The sequence below is a fragment of the Pelecanus crispus genome, chromosome 8 (assembly GCF_030463565.1).
Source record: "Pelecanus crispus isolate bPelCri1 chromosome 8, bPelCri1.pri, whole genome shotgun sequence".
NCBI classification, from domain to species: Eukaryota; Metazoa; Chordata; class Aves; order Pelecaniformes; family Pelecanidae; genus Pelecanus; species Pelecanus crispus.
In genome coordinates, this window is record NC_134650.1 from 41,292,622 (window position 1) to 41,316,450 (window position 23,829).

Sequence of the window (23,829 nt, forward strand, 5' to 3'; positions counted from 1 at the left end):
TCAGCATGACGCGCCTTTAAATCAGAAGGCATTTGACTGGATTGGTGAAGCAGAAATGCCTTCAGTAGATGTGAAATATCATCCAAAGACTTCTGGCAATGCAGTATTAGTCGCCACCCCTGCCCCAGCTCTCGGTGCTCTGCTCCTGTGACTGGCCCTTAAGTGGGTCCCTGCGTTCCCGGGGGGCTCGCTGGCAGGTGCTGGAGTTTGCCTGTGGCAGTGCAGATTAACAATTTGGGGGTGGGAGAAATTTCCTCTCTTTTAGTAAGCAAAGTCCAGGCTAGCTGATCCTTCCATAATGCCTTCTATGAATGAAAAAGCCTTTGCCCATTAAGTAAGCAGGACTCAAATGCTTCACTGAAAGAAGCTTGAGCAAAGCAGCAGCATAGCTGTGTGGGGACTGGGGAACAGAGGTGGCTAGAGATGGCTTCCTCAGTTCTTGAGGCTGAGGGTACAAAATAGATTTTTCTTTTTTTTTCTTCTTGTAAAAAATTTTTTCTATGTGGACTGGTGATAAATTTTGTTTGGAAGATCCTCAGCTGGTATTTTTCTCATGATGATTGAAGCTGATAAAGCTTCAGTCCAGGAGAGGACCCATCCCTGGGTGTCTACAAGGGAAAAAGGATTGGAAAAAATCTTTTATCCATGATTTTAGCATAATGTGTTAGAAAATTTATAGAAAGTGTGATTACTGACTATAATAACAATCTTTGTCATTTAACTCAGGGAGCCTAGCTCTCGAGGGTGTACTGTTTTAGTAGTGAATTATATTGCAGTTTTCATGTAGGCAACTTTCTAAAATTCACTGTATTCATTTCAAGTCTGAATTATAATCAATGCAAGATGCACGAACATCTGACACATACCTAAATTTGGGGAGAAATTTCTGCTTAACAACATTTAGAAACTATTCTTGGCAGCAAAGTGCATTTATATTCGTCCTTAATAGAAAAAGTGCAAGTGTTTACAGTTACAGAGCTCTACTAAGTTTTAATTCTTCACCAGTATGGACCTGATCATAGTAATATGAAGAGCAGGTGCAATTAATCTCAGTTCCTAAATATGCTTTTTGATAAGCACTAGCATTTCAAGTACAATTTCAGTCTATGTTAATGATTACCATTCAAAATATTAATAAAATATCAGTTAAGTTCACATGATGTCTAACCTGAGTGCTTAAGCAATCCACGTAGGTAGAACTGATGTCTGTATAGACTGGTTTCATAAAATAGCAACAAACTTCCATTTATGTCATTTAAGACCACGAAATATAATAACATTTTGAAATGTAGCCAAGGGTTTTAAAATATTCTGAAAATGTACCTATTGGAAAACAGAAATTGCCCATGACAGTGAAAATTCAGACCAAATTTACATGACCTCCAGCTCAATAATGTTGAACACATGAAGGATGTGGACTGCATACTGTTTACTTTTCTAGAAGAAAGAAAAACGGATGCTATGTTTTCCATTCTCAGTAGCCAAGATTTTATTTCAGTCAGTGAACCTTTATAATGATCCAAACTGAGAATATGGCAATTAGGACTCTAAAAGGCAAAATACTTCCAAAAGAAGTGGAGACTACGTGCCTTCTCATTGGAAGATTCAGATTAGAAGGACCTCCAGCACAGGTAAATTAAAATATTTCATGTGAAAGTTTTCATCTCACCCATCCAAGCTTAATTAATTAGCACCTTAGAATACCTGTGAGATTACGGAAGAAACAGATCTGAGAGTGATTACTGACCTGTCTGTTTTTACTGAATATTCTGGATAGAAATACTACTGCTATATCTGCTTTAGGGGTGCGTCATATATGTATGTGTATATCACAACTATTTTACAAGAACAGGATTAAAATCAAACACTGTGAAATTAGGAAGCATTAGAATTGAGACTGCTGTGCAACTTCACGCTGGCCTGCACAGATGCACTCTCAAGCTCTGGCTCTCGTACTGTCTTTCCAGAAAGCCTCTACCATGTTCAGCGCTCACAGCACGTGGTGCTCACTAATGGGCGTATTACAAAGTTTCTATATTCTACTTTATGCTCATTCATCAGTGTGTGGGTCTGTGCCCTATTTGCTATGCTCTATTCAAACCATTACCAGTGTAACGTTTCTCAGGACCTTTCTTTTTTCCTTGACTTTTCATCACTATTTGATGTAAATATAAGATTTGTAAGATTTATATGTTTTATAAGATTTAACAGCATCTTCAGATGATATATCTCTTCTATATAAATTTTTACTTTTAGAAACCTGTATGACTGCTGATAGCAAGAAGTCCAACTCTGTCAAAACAGCTGTTCCACAGTCACTTTGAATCTTGAACCACAAGTCCATGGACATTAGAGTTTCTAGAAAAACAAGCTGCAATAATATGTGTTCACTCTGCTCTCCTCTTAAGGACAAACTGAGACAAATACCTAATGTGTAAAATTTCAGAACATGTGCTTCAGAAGAAAATAGGGTGCATTAACCCTAATAAGAATTGAGCCCTGGAAAACTATTCTTTTATTATCCTTAATTCTAAAGGAATAAATACAATTCCTTTCCTGGTTCTTCTTACAAACCAGACTTCAAAATGCTTTAATTTGCTTTTAGTCATTGGAAGGTCCTACGAGTCCAAGGTATTAGCACAGATCTCAGCATCTTAGGCAGCCAGAAACAATTTCAGAGAGTAGCTTTATTTTCTTCTTCTGTTAGAAAAGATCTGGCTAATGTATGAACAGTCAAAGTCAGATTTCCTCTTTCATGGTCCTATGAGGATGCACTTTCTCCCATTTCAGTAGGTGCTCTGTGTTCCTTCAAGTGCAGAGGGTGAAATTCTATCTGGCCTTTTAGTAAGTCATATGTCAAAAGAGGAGGAGGTTTTGTCCATACCTCAAGACCTTGTGTAAGGGTTAGCCCTCGTCTCATTTGATTCTGACAACTGTCATAAAACTGTGCTATGTCAGTGGCCAAAAAAACCAGTAAAGCTTAAAACTTTTCTAATAAAAATATCTTGAGGTATTAGGCTGACCACTTGTCTTTTGAAAGTGCTCTTTACTTTGTGATAGTAGAGGCAAGAAACAGAACAAATGCATCTTGAACAACAGAATTCAGAATACGAAAGAGCAAGGATGAGAAGATAGAAGTGGCAACCAGTTTTACTCCTGTTAGAGCAATATTCTCCTGGTGCTTCAACAGAGTGAAGGGAGTGAAGAGGAAATGATCTCGGGCGAGTCAGAACAAGACATGTTAGTATCTATCACTTCAGAGAACCACCACACGATGATGTAAGAAACTCGCAACCTCCAGCTGAGTGAGTGCCTTGTAGGGTAAATCCTGCACACCAGGCACGCTGGGCCATACGCATTTTAAGACCTTGGGCTACGCCCCCTTCTCGCACATCGGAAAGTAGACACAGTTATCACAGGCGGATGAAGTGAATGTCCCTTCTGTTCCCTGGGCAGCAACCAAAGCTAGAGCCCCTTCCCACCCAGCAGAATGCAAGAGGGAACGTTTACAAAGCAAGAGCTGCATCGCAGGCAGGTCTCTCCTCCTGTGTCATCCTGGCTACGCAGAAAAAGGGCAAAATCAAACTCTGGAAAAGTATTGGAGACAAAATATTCCAGGGCACAAAACCGTCTACTTTACAGTCCCTGGCACGCAGCTGAAAAAGAGTACACAACATATAATGTTCAACCAAGTTTTCATCAGGAATGCAATACTATTGCAAAGTTGCAATTTTGCCAAAGTAATGAGCATATAAAAAGTTTTCTATCGTATTTTCAAACATTCATTATAAAGCCCTTCCTTAACAACCCAATAACTGAAGTCTGCATATACAGCCAAGTTATCAGACCTACAAATTTGGAAAGACCTCCAGTGCTAGTCTACTTAACTGGATGCATTCCAGCATCTTTTCAGCCAACTGGCATTTGCTCCCAAATTTACAGCTGGCAAACAATCTCCTTAAACATTTCCAGTTCCTCAACAGAACTGTTTAATGTCTACCTTTAACACACCAACCACCTGACTTCAGACACAACACTCAGCAGCTCTGACCGCGGGGCGCAGAGTTATAAAATTTACAGCTTCTTGAGTTTGAAAACCACAGACTCTACGGCTGGAATCTGCCAGATCTATTCTGAAGAAAAAGAACTGTGGCTTTTGCTTAGGGCACAGAATGTTAAAACAATGGATAAATTCAATTCTCCTGAGTAAAGAACCTTTTCCTTTTGCTGCTAATTTTGATTTCAAAGCTAAACCAATAAATTTTCTAAGCTAGCTGTGCATCTGCTCCTTTGAGATCATTTTGTTTTCCCATGGCTATCCTAAGTTTCCAATACAATAGTCCATTTTGCAGGTCAAATTTTTAAAGACCCTATCAACATCGCTTTGTTATGATTGACTCTGCTTTTCAGGTGTTTTTTACTGTATGATGTCTATGTGAAGTTACTTGCAACACACCGAATTAGTAGAGATTAATTTACACAAGATAAATTCCTCTTTCTTCCACAATATTCTGGCCAATATATAGGAAAGCATACTAATACCTGGCATGTAACAAGCTGAAAAAAAGAGACTCATTATCTCTGTGAAGGACTAATAGACATTTACAAATCACTTACAGAGTGAAGCTGAGCACAGCGCAAAAGCCAGGTAAAGGAATAGCTACCGTTTACCATATGTGCTTCATGTATTTTCATCTTTCCTCATTCTGCATGGGCATAATTTACAAAATGGGCATGAGCCCAAACTTTGAACCCCAGCATACATGGTAGCTTTGATCTGAGTCTTCAAATTGCATCTACATTTCCTGGGTCACTCCCGTGCTTTGTAAGTATTTGATAATTTCTTTAGGTGGATGTCACGGAGTAAGCTATCTGCAGTGAGCCACCAATTACACCAGTAAGGGCAGATGGAGGCATTTGTCTGCGTGGAAGTCTGGTGCCTGGCTGTGTTATGCTTGCGAGACCTGCAGTTTTCATCCACTGTGAATCTACATGCTGTTTAATAAAGATCGTAAATCCAATGTCCTAAGCCAGATTCTGATTTCTCTGTTCAATCAAGATTAATTCTGTTGACTTTTATGAATTTACTCTGGTTTCAGTAGGATAAATCTAAGGATGCAGCATATGATGCTGGTGGAAAACTGTTTAAAACAAGTTTTAAAACAGGATGGTTCTCTTGAATGGGCAGTTACTGGATGGGATCCTTGACAGTGGCTAACAGCCTGAGTTTCAAAGGAAAGTGAGCGAGCACCTGTTTGGAAAGCACCAGTCAAGGAAGAATTACCCATTGGTTACTTAAACCAAACCTTAAAACAAAAGGGGTTTTCTCTCTTCAGTATTTCTACAGTCTCTTTAAACATAATCCTAACTAAAAGCTTATGACAAACTATTGTTTTTCCAGAAAGTCCACTAAGGTCATTAAAATGAAAAAAAAAAAAAAAAAAAAAGGATCCTTGAAAGGTCCTGTATGATCTCATTTCTACTTCAGCTGTTTCAAATTTATCTTCTGTTGTTATTGTGTCTCCATTTTTTTACTGTTCACATGCTAAATGTACAACCTTCAGGGATACTGTCCAGCTAATCTCTCCTCACTGAAGGAGAACCCTTTTATCCATTGTATTGAATCAACATCTGTATCTTATAAGCACATCTTAGCGCTCTTTAGCTTACAGCTTACAGCTTCTCTGTAAGGGAAATCAGTACAAATTTATCATCTAGTAGCTAATAATAAATGTAATGCTTTATAACTGCAACTTGGCTTTCTCCCAGTGGCAGCTAGATCATCAGTAAAGTCATTCCACCTGGCCTCCTTTCTCGTTTTTTCCCCTGTTGATAACGAGGAAGTGATTTACTGGTTTTAATTAGACATATTCCTGCCTTGAAGCTCCATTCACCTTCTCTTCCTGTGAATGTCTGCCTGTTTGCAAAGCATCCTTTCCATCTGTTACTTATTGTTGTCGAAATAAACTATCTTTTCTTACAAAGATTTCACAATTTCTTGATTCAATATTTCACCAAGTTTCAGGTAAATTTCAGTGAGGATACTGATCCTGTCTCGTCCTGAAAAACTTTACAGTGCTTTCTCAAATTGTATTTGACTTCTCAAATCAGTCGATTCTTCATCTCTCTATTGATAGAATGGAAAAACAAAATTACTAAATTCTCATGGTTTTAAGTTAGTTTATCAGCCTTGGGTCATGCAATACTTTTCATGCCCACATAACAGTTCCGTATCTTTTGCCCTTTCAGAATCTTTGCCGTAATTCAAGTCAGTCGTGGAGGGTGACTGAATATTTCAACAAATGGATGTCACAAGTGAACCTCACACGTGTTCTGTATTGATAGAGCCCTGTGATGGCAATGTCCCTTGTGCTCTGCTAGCCTCTTCTGGAATGTATTTTCAGCAGCTAGTGGTGCCCGCTGGCAGCCCTTTTTCGCAGAGCTAGATAAATGAATGATGAATTTACTGTTTGTTTCTCCTCAAGTTAAGTATTTTTCAGTTAACAGAAGAACACTGACAAGGTCTTTAAATTGAAAGTGCTGACCTTAGATTACCTATAACCAAATGAAAGATAAATGAGCTGAATATATTCAACTACGTTAAAAAAAAAAATTCCAGCATGTTTTCATTTAAGATGAGACAATTACCCTACAGAAACCTTATTTTTAAAACCTGGTATTAATTTTTGATCCTAGATTATCATTTAACTATCATATTTCTACCCCTTTGACCATTGTCTGTTATTTCATCTAACCTGAATCTGACCATTTCGGGAACTGCCTTCTGAATCCATGAATATTTTTTATTTCAGCTTTTATTGGTTTCTACAAACCCACAATCACTGAAGTATCAATAATTCTAACTTCAGAAGGCTACAGATACACAAATTCTGAAGGGCACTGGTATGCTGGTTTTTGCTTTCCCTCCATCTGTGAAATTAATTCTTGAACAATCCAGAAAGGGTTCTGATGAATTCTACAATCTTATCATGCATTTACACTTTCAGTAGTTGTGCTCAGGAAATACTAGTCCTACACATTTAATACCACATTCATCTCACAATGTTCTCTTCCTCCTCAGAAAATAATATTTGACCGCTATAGTTTGTATTTTTTGTCCCACAACCCAGTTAAATTACACATTCACTGCCCTTTGTCTTCTTTGGTATGAGTCATTCCCATAATTACATACGTATATGTAAATATACATATATATGTATTTATTTTTCTGCGAAATTCCAAAGTAAATAAGAAAAGCACTTCTATCAGTCTTTTTCTTGTCTCTTAAGCATTTTTGAACAGTATTTAGGACTGCAAAGTCTGATTAAACGATCCATGCTCAGCTGAACTGTTGAAAAACCTGACAGAAAAATAGATGCATAGGAACATACTGTACAGTAAGATATAAATACAAAACATTTCGTAGAACTGCAAGGCTGAACTTGTGATATGCGAGACAACAGGGAATTTTAAGATTTTTTTTCTTACTTGGGCTTCCTCCTTCTCTCTTAATACATGCTTCAGATGTCTCTTTCAAGAAAATATTTTGGAGAATGACTGCATTTCAAAGGAAGTGATTGCCTCGAGCACAGACTTGCCAGACCTGTCTGGACCCATACCTGGAGAGCACTGGTCCCATCCTCTCCTGTGAATGTTGCTCAGAGGAGGTGCGTAACCTGAGCTTTCTGGATACATGCAGGCTGGTTTGCATTCAGAAACACAATCGAAACCCTGGACCGTTTGAGTCGCCACACAAATGTCTAGCAAAACTATGACTACAAAATTAAATAGGCACAAGCTGTGTTAATCTCTCTTTCAGATCATAGTGCAATGGCAATAAATACACCTACAAAACCTTATATTTTCTGCCCACCTGAATAATAAAATTTCCTGTATTTATGCATGCAATTTGTTCAATTTCTCAATACATGCAGTGTGCATTTTTACAAGGGCTTGCACTGAATTCTTCTGGAAAAAAACCTAATCTAGAAAATAAGTATTAAATTTCTTTTGAATACAACCTAATTAAAAATTGAAGAAAAAGGTACCTAAACATTACAGGAAGAAGTTGAGGCCCAAACCCTGGAAAGCCTTATCTTACTGAAAATCGACTTAATTGGATAAAAAATTGCTGGCAGAACTTTTTTTGTATGCTGCTTTGAAAGTTACAGATGAGATAAAAACAAAGCTACAATGCAGTATGCTTAAACATTCCTTTTTTCAGCCTTCTATGAGTTTCTGGTATTTATAGTTGAAGTAGGATTTGTTTCATTATTACTGCTGCAAACAGATCTTCAGGAATATGTGTGTTTTCTCATAAAAGCACATTTCTTTAGTTTTCATTGGCATTTTTGCTGCTTACTTATCGGCAAGTCATAAATAATGCAGATCTCTGAACAGAAAGTTTTGCATTTTTTTCAGAATTCAGATTGTTGAATGTTGTTTAAATTATTGAAAGGAAAAAAAGTCTTAACTACAGCTCATAGATATATATAATTGGGGAACACGTAGCTGTAACATTTTCAGTCATTAGAATCCCTAGTTACCAATGCCAGTGGTGTAGGTATTTCAATAAAAATACAAGGGAAGTTTAAATAAGCTCTCATAGGAGCAATAGCCTCCAGTTAAATGTTAAATCTTAATAAAACTGGTTAGCATAATTTGATAGGATGAAAATAGAAGTGTTATTTCGCATTAAAATTTTTTTCTTTAATCTTTATTCTACAAAGTATGTGCATGATATGCAGCCAAGTAAATCATCTTACAGGCAATTTATTATTCATATTTTAGCTCTATAATAATACAGTTCAATCTACTTTGTATTATGACAAATAAGATTCCTGAGAGTTCAGCTTAACATTTCATAGTATTTGTAAGTGTGCTTGTTTCTTTGGTGTAAGGCTATTTTGGATGTGATTTGCAGACAGAGAAGCATGTCTGTAACTTGTAGACCAACCTCTTCCTGGGACTAAAGCATCTCTATTAACATACATACCCAAAATGAAAATTCTTCAACTGAGAAAAGACGTTTTAAAAAGGCATTAGCAAATTGTGACAGTAATTTGTGAAAATACACGCCCTTAGCCCATGTCAAACTCTCCGTTCTAAAACATGTGTTCATCCTAAATACTTGAACATGTGTTCATGGTCCATGAACGTCAGGGGTTCTTAAAGACAGTTTAAGTACATTGCTCAATCAGTATGAACAGCAGTAAGGCTCTTCAGTATTCCAAATAAAAACTTCACTGAATGGTTGTGAAAGTTTAAATAATCCTTGAAGAATATATTTCCTGTCACAATCTATACTTACTGTGTTTCTTAGTTTAACAGAACAAAGCTGCATAAGGGAGATGGGATGCAGAGTTCTCAGCTAACTGCTCCTGCTAAACTTCTGCAGAGAGCAGTTTTCAGTCAGCGTTACATGATGGGGCAAAGAACCGCAGATTGCTGCCTTGGAGAACGGGTGCAGCACTCGCTCTCATGCTCCCCAAGTGCACGCCAGAGAAAGCTGTGCGTTTGATAGTGAGCTGACCAGAGTATTGCTGGAAGGTGTGGGAAGGAATTGAATCCCTTCTGGGGAGGGCTCCTTCCTTCTCACAGGGAAGGATTCATCAAAACAGACATAACAGATGAGTTACAAAGCCAAGGGTTTGCTTGAGCTTTCCAACAAAGCAGGCAAACTAATGTCGCTAACGGGGAGTAAAGACTTCGGCGATTCAGCCAGAAATTGACCCTCAGCTGTTCTGATCCATTCGAAAAGAAAATGTAGTAAAGTAACCTAATGCAGAAAGAGATTTTTTCTTAGAACAGAACTATTAGTGGCCAATTTCAAAATTGTGACACTGGAACAACCATATAAGTAACAAATTTACTTTCTACTAAAGGTAGTTTTAACACAAGACATCTGGCAGACAGAGTAGGTGATACAGCTTTGACTGGGAGATGAACATGTATAAACTTCATTATTTTAGACGCTATCACCAATAAAACTGAATCACCAGAAATTACACAGGAGCCTGTGTGTGGTACTGTGACCATCTGTGTCCCAAGGTAGATGTAAAAATGGCTACATGTGCCTGCAGTTTCAGAAGCGTTATTTGAAACTGTTACCATTAAGCCGTGCCATAATGTTAGATTTGATTTTTACATCACCGAATTTTATTGTATACCATTTATGTGATGCGTTTATAATCTCTATTACCATTGTGCAGCAACTGAGAAATAATGCTATATGGTGTGTTTTATGCACCTTCCTTTTCACTGCATTTGTGACAGTTTACTAAACTTCAGACCTTGATAAACTGCTGAAAGGCCTTTCAATCTAGCATGACCACACAATTAAGTCTGAATACTATCGTGACTCAGTGCTATTCTTTAATCTTGCTGAGAGCTACAGCGCAGAGCTAAAGCTGTCGTTACTAATTCTGTAATAGACATCAAGGGAAGAATAAACAGAAGAAAGCTTACTTCAAAGACCAGCGTCTCATTAGTCGGTCCTGCTGCATATAGACTCTCTGGATGGTTAAAAGAGCGTTGATAATCAAAAACTGTTCCAGCAAAAGAGAACTTTCCTGGCCAGTCAATTGTCCAGTCTCCCGTTAGATAATACTTTTTACTGAGGTTGCGCACTGCAAGGTAGCTGGTGGAGATTTGCATTTCGTAGAGCTGTATACTGCGTGCTCCTGCTGGAATAGTGACCACGGCATAGTAGTCTGAAATGAAAGAAGTAAGCAACATTTTTGCAGTTGTCATGCAGATAGAGATGGCTTATCATTTTTGGGCCAATTTGAAATTTTTGAGTTTAAAAGATATTGAAGACAGCTGTTCTGATCCATCAAAGTTACTCCATTTTCACTCGGAGAAACCAGTTCTGTTTTTAACCCCCATATGCAGCCTGTAATCAGAGTAACTCAGAGGTATTTCAATTCCTGGAATTTTTCTTTGTGATTAAAGACAAGAAAAAGCAAGTTCACCTTTGAAAAATGCAGAACAGCCTAATGGTGGTTTCACTGTAATTCTTTTACCATGTTTTCCCTGTAGTTCCCTACAGTAGTTGGAAGGTACTGCTTCCATCATGGACAAGGTTTTTGAGGTGAGATGCACTGGGATGCAGAGAGCTTTCACAAAGCCCGGTCTACCACTGGGTCTCCCTGCTGTAACCCATTGCCCTCTGAGCATGTAGAAATCGCACTCATTGTACAGTCAGATGAGACACTGCTGACAATCTCCCACATGCACTGCACACAGCTAATTTCGCAGAGCATTCAGTTTAGATTATTTTTGTAGTATTTGTATCTCTGTATTACTATATCCTAAGCAATTTCCTGGTGTATATTAGTGTAGTATTGACATCTCTTATGATCAACAGTAAATGGATCCTCAAAATACCCCTGTGGGTAAAGAAATATTATCTGCATTTTATGCCTGAGAAACTGAGGCATAGTGAGATTATTTCACAAGAAGCCTGTGACAGTCCACTAAAGAAAAGTCCAGCTCCCAGTGGCTGGATCATCCACTGAATCAGCTGGACAGCTTCCAGTCAACTTAATTTGAAAATGGACATGGAAATACTGTCATGTTTGGCATTATGCTGTGTATCGCTTTTTTTATCTTCTACAGTCCCATTCCAGTCAGAGCTGTTGACAGCTATTTTTTCATTTGCCTGAATCCTAAAATCTCTTCTAAGAGGAAATTCACATGTAAAGGGAAAATGTGGCTTAAGAAACAAGAGCAATGCTTGCAAATTAACTAACCAAGACTTATGCTCATAGCTTTCTTGTAACCAAGAAACAGGAGAAATGTGAACTCTCCTCTCACTCTCCCTGTGATTTTCAGTTCACATCTGGACTTTCAGCCACTGCCCTAATGAGCAAGGAGTCATATATATTACATGGGGATAGAGAAGAGCAATGAGTTGATGATCATGTGGAACAGCTTTCCTTACCATTAGCTTTGTGCTGGATCAAGTATTGGCCTTTAAAGAACTTGCACGTTGAATTATCTCCTTTACAAACTCCACAAGCATCCAATACAGCTTTGGAACCAAGTCCATGATCACACCCTACTTGCTGCAACCAAAAGGCACAAGTGAAGGACTCAGACACAAGGGAATTTGAAGAAACAGCTGCATTTTCCATAAAGGAGACAATTGCCCACTTAAAAAATAGACATTAGGATTGTAAGAAACTTGATTTTTATCTTACTTCACATATTCCATCAATGCAAACATCGTATGCATTTGGAGAACACAGAGTTCCATCCTTCACTTTGCTGGACATTGCAAAGAAAAAGTCAAAGTCTTCAGCTGTGCAGTACAATTTACATCTGTCTTCCTCTGGGGGGGAAAAAAAACCAACAAAAAACAAGACAAGAAAGTATTAGCAGACCTGCAGCACAGTTTAAAAAAAAAAAAAAAAAAAAAACCAAAACCACCCTGCTATTGTTTCTTCCTGCATCCTAGATGACAAGCTACGAGGATTAATTGTGTGTGGTGACATATGAGGACCCCAAGATGGGCAGAAATATAGCCAAATACAGTAGCTTGTATTATGCTATTTTAAAAGAACATGTGGGTTTGACTATCCACACATAGAATTAAGAATTCAAAGCCAGTATGAAAACATGCACATTGCATTAGCTCTGCTGATGTGGCCCTGATTTCAGTTCCACTGGTCCACAGTTTCAAATTTCATTTTTTGTTAAGGGAAATGGGAGTTTGTAATAATTTTATTTAATTTTCAGTTAAAATTTGAAAAAGATATAAGATGGCACAAATGATCAGTTGGGATGAAAGTTAGGACTGGGGCCAGATTTTCCCCTAAAAAAAAGCACTTTTCTTCTAAAAAATCCCAACCATTGTCAATCACGTTTCTTTTTATACACGGATGGTATGTTATGCTTATAAAGGGCTGATTAATTCTACATAGAAAAAACCAATCTGTAAATACTGTCACAATTGCTGAAATACGCAATTTTAATACAAACAGTAAGTGCAACAAATAACAAAATTTTGAAGAACACGAAACTGGATTCAAAATAGTATCCTTTAATTCTTAATAGGCAACTGGATTTTCAATAGTACTTTCTACAGAGGCAAAGCATCTGTAGCAATTTTGCAAATGAGATCATGTTTTCAGGACTATGAATGTAGATCTTGGGGGAGATTTTGAAAAGCAGCTAAGAGAGTAAGGACAGGCATTTTCAAGTTCAGAGTCATGTGGGGACGTCTTGATTTTGAAAATTATGCCCTTTGTCCCTAAGTTTAAGCTCCTATTTCTTTCACTAAATGCAGCCCCTATCTTTAAAACCAGCATAGGCTACTTTAATTTCTGTTAAACAAGATGCATTATTCTCCCTGTTACACAACTTCCATTGTTACGTGCTGTGGAACCATATTGCCTCTTTCTTCTGTTCACAGTGGCTGATAGGACATAGGTTTCTAAATAGCCACAAAAATGTCTGCAAAGTCTTTTGAAGAAAATATAATCAGGTTATGAATGAAAGTTCCGTGTGTGTGTAAATATACACTTATTATCAAAAAAAGCAAGTTTGTACGGGTACTAAATGAAGCAGCCTCAATATGACACAATCCAGCCACTTTCATTCAAGTAGTAGCAATTGCAGCTACAAACTGTGCTTTCAAACTGCAGGAAATATTTGTTATATCTGATAAAAATGAATAATGATTAAAAATATTTGCAAAATTAAGATGCGTGAAGTAAAAACAAACTTTGCTTGTACAAAAGACAAGAAACAGTTATTGAGACCTGAACTTTATAAAGATCTCTTAGTAAAAGACTTTAAAAAATTTATGCCAGTACATTGTTTGTTTTTCCAATTCTCATGGGACTATACCAGCAGAAAAGTCAAAAGGTTGATTTATTGTTACGTTTTGAAATCTGAGAACATTCCAAAGGAAGGAAGATTCTGGTAGTGTTATTGTGGGAGCTCACATTTCCCATGCTGAAAAATATGGAAATTGTTTTGTTTTGTTTTTACACCAACAGATATGTAATATAAAATGAAAGAGAGGGGTAGCAACAGCCAGGGAGTCATGCTAAGGTCAGAGATTTAAATTCACAACCAAAATCAATTCTGCATGTTCATACAGGCGGTATCACACAGGAGGCCGGATACAACTATGCTAGAAAGCAAACACATCTCCAATAAGCCAACTGAATTTCTATTTGCTTACATCAGGGTGATATTTGCCCAAAGAATATGGATGAATTACGGCTTACAGCTGGCTTTCTGCAATTGCCTTTGTCCCTCGGAGCTGTGGCATAGTTACCTTCCACTTTCGTATATGGCTTCCATTTGTAGTACCATCCCCGGAAGGGCTTGCTGTTGTATTCTGCACACTGCTGGGCACGGAAGTCCAAGCTATTTGCTGGACATGGCTGATTATTACAAAGTTGATAAATCCGGCTGGAACCTTGGCAGAATTTGCCACCATACTGTGGCCTAAAAAAAAGAAAAAAAAAATTCTTTTGCAAAACCTACTTTTTGTGTGATTGGCATGTTACATGTGTATTAACAGAGAAAATGAGAGGATGAATTGTCTTAGGAGATGAGTATTTATTATATGGGCCATTAATTTTCATGGTTCCTAAAACCAAGCAAAGCAGTTGCCATGAATTATCTGCTTGGATCACTGCAAACTCAGCAAAGATGCAACCATCTAGAGGTGAGTCATCTTTTCACTGATTTAAATTTATAGGGCTATTTTGTATTGACTGGTTTCAGTCTTGTTATATAGCTATTTTTACTCTGCTGTAACCCAGGAACGAACATGTGCAAAGAATTACCTATCACAATAAGAGTTAATAAAGGATAACATAACACTGATCAAACATAAACAGAATGAATAATTACATTTGGTTGTTCATTTGTTTTGTAAATCATTTTGAAAAATGTGCTTTTAAACAGTCAAGGGAAACAAGGACTGTGCACACTTGTCCTGCTTTAGGAAAATGTTGGAATTCATGGAGAACTTTAAACATGTCACATCCACTTCAGCAGACCTTACCTGGGCATTTCCCTTGATTTTGGCCAGAACAAAAAGAGCATATTCTGTTACTTTGCTAGTACCTTATGTTGTCAGAATAATAGTTTCTAACTATTTGGTCTATGCACACAGCTGTGAAACAATGTCAAATGTAAGACTTGCTCTTTGTAAAGCAACTGAGAGGTCTCACAAGCTGCTGAGAAATGTATGCACTCACTTTTGTATTCCTTATGGATCTAGACAGGAACTCACTGATGTTATTTTTGCCATTTCACAATGCTCAGATATTCATCTGCAAGTACTGAGCCAAATCTTCAAACCACCAAATTCTAAGAACCGTTTGTTTCTTGCATCAAGTGAAAAAAAAATGTAACAATGCTGCACTTGCATACATTTATATAATGATTTTTAAAAATTAGGGAACATACATACTTGGAAGACAAGCTGTGATCTTTCAGTGGACAGCTTGCCCATGTTACACACATATTAAGGAAAAAAATTAGAATAATATAAAAGATACTGAATAATAATAGCATATTAACTAACAATAATAATTAATAATTTAGTATAAAAAATACAGTTGCAACAAGTATAATTTGAGTTGTTTGTTTAAATCCCTAAATACTGTTATAACTATTCTCCATATCAGGTGTCCCACGCACCTTCTTTTGACATGCATCTGAGTGGAGTAATATGGAGACAGCTTGTTACAACATGGATGAGAAAATCCAGGTGTTTTTTCTGTTTGCTTTATTATGAATTCTAACCCTCATATGTCTAACCCTCTAACCAAGCTGGGGTTTGGTTTTTATGTTTTGAATCAGCTTTGACTGTACACAATATCTGGCTTTTCCAGAATTCTGGGCTACAAAACAGTCTTTCAAAGGAGGAGGTGGAAGGCCACCTGCTACTCTATTTAAAACTGGGTTAAAGCACCAGCAAAATGTGTTGTGGACAAAACCCAGCTTCCAGTGACTTTTCTTGAGGTCACCTACTAGCTATCCTGACACTGGGTATAACGGCGAAGGTCTTAGTTGGTGGCAATTCAGCCTGTGAAGGGCAGGGAGGATATGCAACATCAGTGAAGTCAGGGAGTATTTATGTTGACCGTGCAGTTGGTGAGAGCTTTCAGTTAAGGCAGCCAAACCGTTGGGACCTGACTCAATTCTCTACAGACTTTCTTTACAGCTTCAGCACATGTATGATTCTTGACCTCCTTCAGCCCCAGAGAACAAATCTGCTTTAGTCTAAGGATAGGAAGCAACCTCCTTCCAAGTAAGTGCCACCAAACAAGCAATATAATAGAATTATTTATGGCTAGATTGTGATTTCTAGCCACAGTCTTGCATTTGAGGATGGTTTAAAATTCCACCACACTAAGGGAGCACTGAAAGAGGCATTCTGTTTCCCAGCTCTGTTACAGCATTTTAATATTACAGTACACTCCCATTACTGAAACTGTTGGCCAGAGAATTATGGAAACTTCCCCACCTTCGTTTTTTATGAACAAGATGTCAGTAAGAGTTCAGTAATTCACAGGAAACTAGATGTAGATCTACAGAACCAAATTTCTGAGAAAAGACTATGATCTACACTGACAAAACCACGCTTGTATTGGTGACATTTATACCACCTGTAGATTTTTGGTTTGACTGCCTACAGAAGCTCTGTTGGTATAACTGCGCTTACAATGGAACACTTTGCACAGAGGGTATTCCGATATTTCTATAGCGATACGGTGCTCCTAATACAGATATGGCCTAAACTTCTCATCCGTCTGTGTACCTCCCCAGCGCTGGCATGTATAGGTAAAGATACCTGCATGAATAGATGCTGTTAGAGTTGAGGCCTTGTTGAGCATAATTGGAAAAGGGAGGAATTTGGTCAGAAAGGCCAGCAAAAAAACAGTCTCCAAAGAATGATTTGTAAAAGGAGTATAAGTGCAAAGATGTAAATACTCCACTTCATATAAGACTCAAATATTAAAATGCTACAAGAGTAGCTTAAATTAATTCTGCAGTGCCCTTTTAAGAACAGACTTCATGAACATTGAAAGTAAAATGGATATTCACTGCAGTGCAACACAGAGAGTGAGAAATCCTGGAATTAATCCAATCAAGGAAAGTATTTTATGCATTACACAGGAAATGAGACTCTGAAATTCTGGACTCCTATTTTTTTCATGTTTTGTAATCATTTAAATTCAAGTGAGAACATTTCTGCTCATATTATGACCATACTAACATAGCATCACAAAGCTAGACTATGTTATTCTGCATGAATTTGAAAGGTCTGTAAGGTCTTTCACAGTATTCATTTTTAATTAGTATTTTAAATGGCATCATTGCTTTGCATTAGTTTACATCTGCATCGTCTTTAATCAGTGTTACCAATATTGTACACATAAGAATAAAAAGACATGTTCAAGCAATTTTGCTTTAGTCTTTTGATTGCATACATGCCTAAAACTCCATTCTACTCTTCCTGAACAATGCACTATTGTGAAGTGGGTAGATATGATTTAGGTATTAATTTAAAACTCTCAGGCACTCTTCAGGTTCTTTCCCAGCTAAACTATTAAATTATGTAATCTATTTCTATCTTGGAAAAGTACCTCAATTGTAAAATGTTGTCATGTATGAAAACCAGATCCATGAAATTACACTGTGACAATTTACAGAAACATAATGATTTTAGCAAATCTGCATAGTTCTGTGTTCTCAGATGACCCCCATAGGTGTTTGTTAGTATGAATTCGTACATAACCGAGGTGGTAATTCAGAAGCCATACCCAGAGCTGTTTGGGTGTGGTCACAAGGTCTGTCTTAAAATTGTCAAGAGAAAGGGAATTGAACCGGTTGGATATTATTTGCAAGAGGAGAATTTCACATGCAAACACAGGTAATGAGATTTTCATAAGCAGCAGCCTGAAATTGTGTTCTTCACCTGTCTTTAAGCTCCTAATAAGATGTGTCACTTTTAAAATCACTGGAAACTTAGAAATCTCCCTCAAGGTTCATAAGAAGTCAGTTGCTTTGAAAAATGGACTACTTAATTAAAAACCTCATTTTAGAGTCCAGTGAGTCCTTCAGGATCCACACCCCTTGTCCTAATCTTTTACAGAAATACATGTTATTCTTTGTCATTCTCAAAATTTTGCTATCCAAAATCGTCTGTCAAGCTATTGAACAAAATAAACATTAGCTCCTACACAAATCTGGATTAGTAAAAGTGAAATAAATATATTACATATGAAATAATATACATATATGTACTGAAATATATAAACATCTGAAATATATTTCAGAAGTTCAGGAAGAAAGGAATCATTATTCTTTGTTGATGTGTAGTTCTAGAGGTGAACAATGAACAGTGTCTAGATTATAAATCGTTCCATGTGGTGTAACACTGAAAATGGATAGTATCATTTTTTCTAATGATTCCACATTTATACAAAAGTGCTGTGATGGGAAATACAGCTACCTGGATATTCGTACACTGCTGTGTGGATGGCTTATTTATAGTCCTGTCATTTCATCACTCTAACTCTGAGAGACATTTATAGTATCTTCTCTTTGTTCTAACTGAATTATCACTAATATAATAAAATTAAATTTAGTATATATACAATCCAGTTCTGGTATCAAGTCTTACTTGGTTACATCAAGTCTTGCATCAAGTCTTACTTTAATTAGAACAGACAGATCGCTCTGAATGCAAGTTTTAAATACATAATGCTACAGTAACAGACACCCTTCACCTCAAAAGAGCTTCTGTTTGAAGACCATTTGAAATCATTATCAGTTATAACAGCACACCGAACTGAAATATTTCAATTGCTGGACAATCTTCTGTCGCACAGGGCAAGCAAGAGAAGGTTTATGAATAAATACAAAGAACAATGTCATACATGGAGATTTAGCAGGCAAAACAGGGACCAGAGTACGAAGACCAAAATACGTGTATGATGTGTAATCGAGACCCTGCATTCTCTTGCTAAATAGTTTAATAAAGGAAACTATCCAAGTAATTTTATTTACCAAAATACACTGAGAAACAACAGAAAAGGTTGAGAAAATGCTCTGCTATGGATCTGCAAAAATTGGCTTGACCGAATGAGGGTAATAAAGACTATTTTAACTAACTCACATTTTCCTATAACATAGTATATGAAGCGTGGATATTATTACTGCAGCACTGTATAGAAGGTGTGAGGCTTCTTTACAGCCTCATATAAACTGTGTCATATTTTCTCTGTTTTTTATTACTGCAGTTTAAATGCTATTTTTATTGTGTGCAATGAAGAATACATTGTCTATGCCTGTGGAAGTTATATATGAAATAAAACAGTGAAGTCCTTTTTTCTTGTAAGTTGAAGTGAATTGAGTACTTGGGAAAGATGCTGGTGAGATAACAGTTTACCTCTACTTTGAAATAGTATTGTAAGGAATCGTAGTATTTACAGTGATAAGACATCAACTAGAGGAAAATACCAGCAATATTTCATGAGTTAGCATACAATTCTAGGGTTTAGCACCTTTATTCTGACTTGTGAAACATAAGAGAATGCAAAGAACATGACAAACATACGAAGACATCTGTCTACAACCATTTTTGGTTTATTATGCTGGATAATATGATCTCATCAGAAGTCTTAATAGCTTTTAAGACCTTTTTCCCTTGCTTTTAAATTATTAGGTGTGAATATGTCTGTGTGGCGTTTCGTTACTCCTGCAGGTATTTGATAAACTGTAGTGTCACAAAATAAATTGAGAAAGTTGGGCTGTAGGTGTTCTAGTACTCCAGCAGTTTTAAGACGGCCACTACTGTCTAGTATCAGGACATATTTCTGACTTTCAGCTACTGACTGGTCATATTGGACATGAAAGAAAGGTCTTAGAAACATTTTTACACATACTATTTCCCTACAGAAATGGACTCTGTTATTTTTTTGTTGTTCTAAAAACTTAAATAGTTAGTATAAAAATAATACCTTTTCACATCTATGTCTTACTTTGGATTGTTGCAGTGTCTTTCTTGATATGTGACCCCACCTCCACAAGTGCGAGTACACTCTGACCACTCGGACCAGGCAGACCACTGGCCATTTACAGGCTTGGGTCCATGATCACCATATTTGACACACTGTCCTCTTCGACACCACTGCCAAAAGAATGCCAAAAAATATCCCATCAGAGTTAGCGGTACCTAGTAGATGCAAAAAAGAAAAAAATCCACGTTTAAAAGCTCCAGTGCTTAACCCTAATAAACATGAGGTTACCCACTGAACTCAATGAGATAGTTCATGGTAGGACAAGGACTCTGAAATAGGACATTGATCCACACAATGGTATAGATAAGTAATGTCCTAAAATTTGTCCAACTTCTGAGTTGAAGATCTCTGAGGTACAAATTTTCAAAACTGTTCTCTTGGAGAGTATCTTTTTGGCTTACTCTTCCTCAGATAATCCATGTTAATTTATGGTCCCATGCTGTCAGAACCTCAAAACTTCCCATATAATTTGAAAATAGCCTGCTAAAATTCTGCTAAAATTTCTGCTTTTTACCATTCAATTATGAAATGCTGCACAAAGAGAAAAACCAAAATAGAACATTTGTCAGTAACTTGAAAATCAAACCAGTATTCTACTAGAAGAAACATTACAGCAAAAGAAAATATTTTGGGTAACTATAGATGAGTGTAAATTAGAAGATTCAACTAAAACAAATACCCATACTCTTTTAGTGATCACTGATGATAACACACATGATGGCCTTAGTCTGTACAGCAAATATTATGGCTTAAGGAATGGTAAGGAGTATCAGAGTGGAATTTGAAGCCTCGATCTAACTTCTGTTATAATTAATGGATTTTCTTACTGATTTCGATTTTCCAGATATATCTTATTCCATAGCTCGATGGGTGAGGCATCCCTCCTACCATCAGATAGGTGCTGCTGTGAGGACCAGTCCTGACTATGTATCACAATGCAATGTTTTACAGAGCAATCCAGAAGTCCATGATAGCAAACCTGGAGGGATCTGGATAAAACTGGTTTTGACAGGAGCTGGTATTTGACCCAATACAGTCTGAAAACAAGTTAGAATGACATTGTCCTATTTATAAAACAACTTACCATACTTATACCACAAGCTGTTCCTTCCGCGGCTGGCATGAACTTTGTCTCACACCTATGACCCACTTTGTGACACCAGAGAGATTTGCATATATCCTGAAAAGAAAAAAGTACTCACTATAGTATTCATAATTCCCATTATTTCCTGGTGTTTAGAAAGAGTAACAAATGATACATGCTTTTGCTACCTTGAAAGCCATATAAATAAAACCTTTTCTGAATTTAGAAAATCCAGGGTTTAAGATTCATAGCACAGCCATATCCTGTATATTGCCTTCTTGTTTATGCACCATTTCACTCTCTATTTTTTAAAACTATGTTGAGTGTGAGACTATAATAGGACAAAAACTGTGTTAAAAAGTTCAAGGCTAAAATTTCATCAAGTCTACAGTGACTATAATACTGTGAAGAGGTTAGATTTTCTAAAACACAGGAGATATCTGGGAACATAGTCTCTTCACAGTGCTGTTCACTCTCTTTGTTTATTAGCTGTAAAAGAAACACAGCTGCCATAAATGTGTTATACTAACCACCATAAATGTGGTTAGTATAAAATCAAAATACTCCAGGATAATAACAGGAGTAAAAGAAACGTCAATACTTATTTTCAGAATGAGCACTCCAGATTATTTAATAAAATGTCTTTTCTGAAGAGATCAGCACGGAGTGTAGCAGTCACTAAAGTAACAGGTTAATTTAAATTAATCTTTCCTCACAAAGTCAAGACTATAAGTTACGTTTTTATTGTTCTAAAATAACTCTATAGATCTTTTCCAGACTTTGCTGTCAATGGGACCAAAACACAAGAAACTTAGTCCATCCCACACCCCATGCAAGTTTGGATCAAAACTCTACTGCCTGCTAATTTCCCTTAGCAGGCAAGGGCTCATCAGTCTTGTGTATTCAACTGTACTCTTTATGACTCCTGGAAAGAACACATTTACTTCTGAAACTCCCCTGGGATTGTGATATTCCTCAAAAGAGGCCAGTACCTTCAAAGCAAATTGCCAAGCAAGATAAGGTAGAGAAATAGCCCAGGCCTCTGAAGAACACTATATTACTTGTACTTATTTAGTGTACTGCAGTTCTCTAATGTAATTTTAATTTTTCAAAAGTATATCGATAGGTACCTTGACAAAGCTGAGGTTGCACAGTTTTGCTTTCATTCCAAATTGCCATTTGCACTGGGTATCAGCATCATAGATCTGCCCTGGCAGTTTGTCAGGGTATTTATACTGTCCTGTTTGCTTAGGTTCATCAATCAGGCAGGCAGCTTGAGCTGTACTATAATAAGAATGCATATTAGTCATGACTGTGATCTTTATATCAAAATATTTTAATTTGCTACAGACCAGCAAAAACACATATTACGGTATACAGTACTTTTAACTAGCTTTAGAGGCATGCACTGAAATGAGAATATCTGCTTGCAGGAGCCAAAAGATCTTGACATCTTGTTGGTAGCCTGACCTGCAAAGTTTTAAGGAAGCAGGAATTTCCAGGCTTTAGGACTGTTGTGGCAACAAGAAAGAATGATGTCAAATTCTTTTCTTCCTTTTATCCCTGTGTAACCAAGAGCAAGGTGATCTAGTCTGCTTCTTTTCCTTAAATGGATTCCCAAAATCAGGAATCGATAGAATCATAGAATGCTTTGGGTTGGAAGGGACCATCTAGCCCAAACCCCCTGCAGTGAGCAGGGACAGCTTTACCAGATCAGGTTGCTCAGAGCCCCGTCCAACCTGACCTGGAATGTTTCCAGGGATGGGGCTTCCACTACCTCTCTGGGCAACCTGTTCCAGTGCCTGACCACCCTCATTGTAAAAAATTTCTTTCTTATGTCTAGTCTAAATCTATTCTTCTTTAGTTTAAATCCATTATTCCTTGTCCTGTCACAACAGGCCTTGCTAAAAAGATTGTCCCCATCTTTCCTATAGGCCCCCTGTCAGTACTGAAAGGCCACAATAAGGTCTCCCTGCAGCCTTCCCTCCTCCAGGCTGAACAACCCCAACTCTCTCAGCCTGGCCTCGTAGGAGAGGGGCTCCAGCCCTCGGATCATTTTGGTGGCCCTCCTCTGGACCCACTCCAACAGGTCCACGTCCTTCTTGTGCTGAGGGCTGTAGAGGTGGACACAGTGCTCCAGGTGAGGTCTCACCAGAGCAGAGCAGAGGGGCAGAATCACCTCCCTCGACCTGCTGGCCACGCAGTCCTTCTCCGCAGGGCTGCTCTCAATCCCTTCATCCCCCAGCCTGTATTGATATCGGGGGTTGCCCCGTCCCAGGTGCAGGACCTTGCACTTGGCCTTGTTGAACCTCATGAGGTTCACACAGGCCCACCTCTCCAGCTTGTCCAGGTCCCTTTGGATGACATCTCGTCCTTCTGGCGTGTCAACCGCACCACTCAGCTTGGTGTCATCTGCAAACCTGCTGAGGGTGCACTCGATCCCACTGTCTATGTCATTGATGAAGATACTAAACAGCACTGGTCCCAGTACGGACACCTGAGGGACACCACTTGTCACTGGTCTCCATTTGGACATCGAGCCATTGACCATGACCCTCTGGATGCAACCATCCAACCAAGTCCTTATCCACCAAACAGTCCACCAGTCAAATCTGTATGTCCCCAATTTGGAGAGAAGGATGTTGTGGGGGACCGTGTCCGAAGGCTTTACAGAAGTCCAGAGAG

At 37.8% G+C, this 23,829-nt stretch overlaps 1 protein-coding gene across 1 annotated transcript in view; it reads right to left on the minus strand.

Annotated features, from left to right (window-relative positions):
• ADAMTS18 (ADAM metallopeptidase with thrombospondin type 1 motif 18) overlaps window positions 1-23,829 on the minus strand; it is a 79,512-nt gene that overhangs the window by 15,316 nt on the left and 40,367 nt on the right. The window contains exons 10-16 of the mRNA XM_075715219.1: window positions 22,275-22,428; window positions 21,145-21,240; window positions 20,022-20,170; window positions 14,291-14,463; window positions 12,204-12,334; window positions 11,945-12,068; window positions 10,468-10,712 (exon numbers count right to left, since the gene is read on the minus strand). Coding sequence (XP_075571334.1) covers window positions 10,468-10,712; window positions 11,945-12,068; window positions 12,204-12,334; window positions 14,291-14,463; window positions 20,022-20,170; window positions 21,145-21,240; window positions 22,275-22,428 — 1,072 coding nt within the window. The remainder of the gene's footprint in view (window positions 1-10,467; window positions 10,713-11,944; window positions 12,069-12,203; window positions 12,335-14,290; window positions 14,464-20,021; window positions 20,171-21,144; window positions 21,241-22,274; window positions 22,429-23,829) is intronic.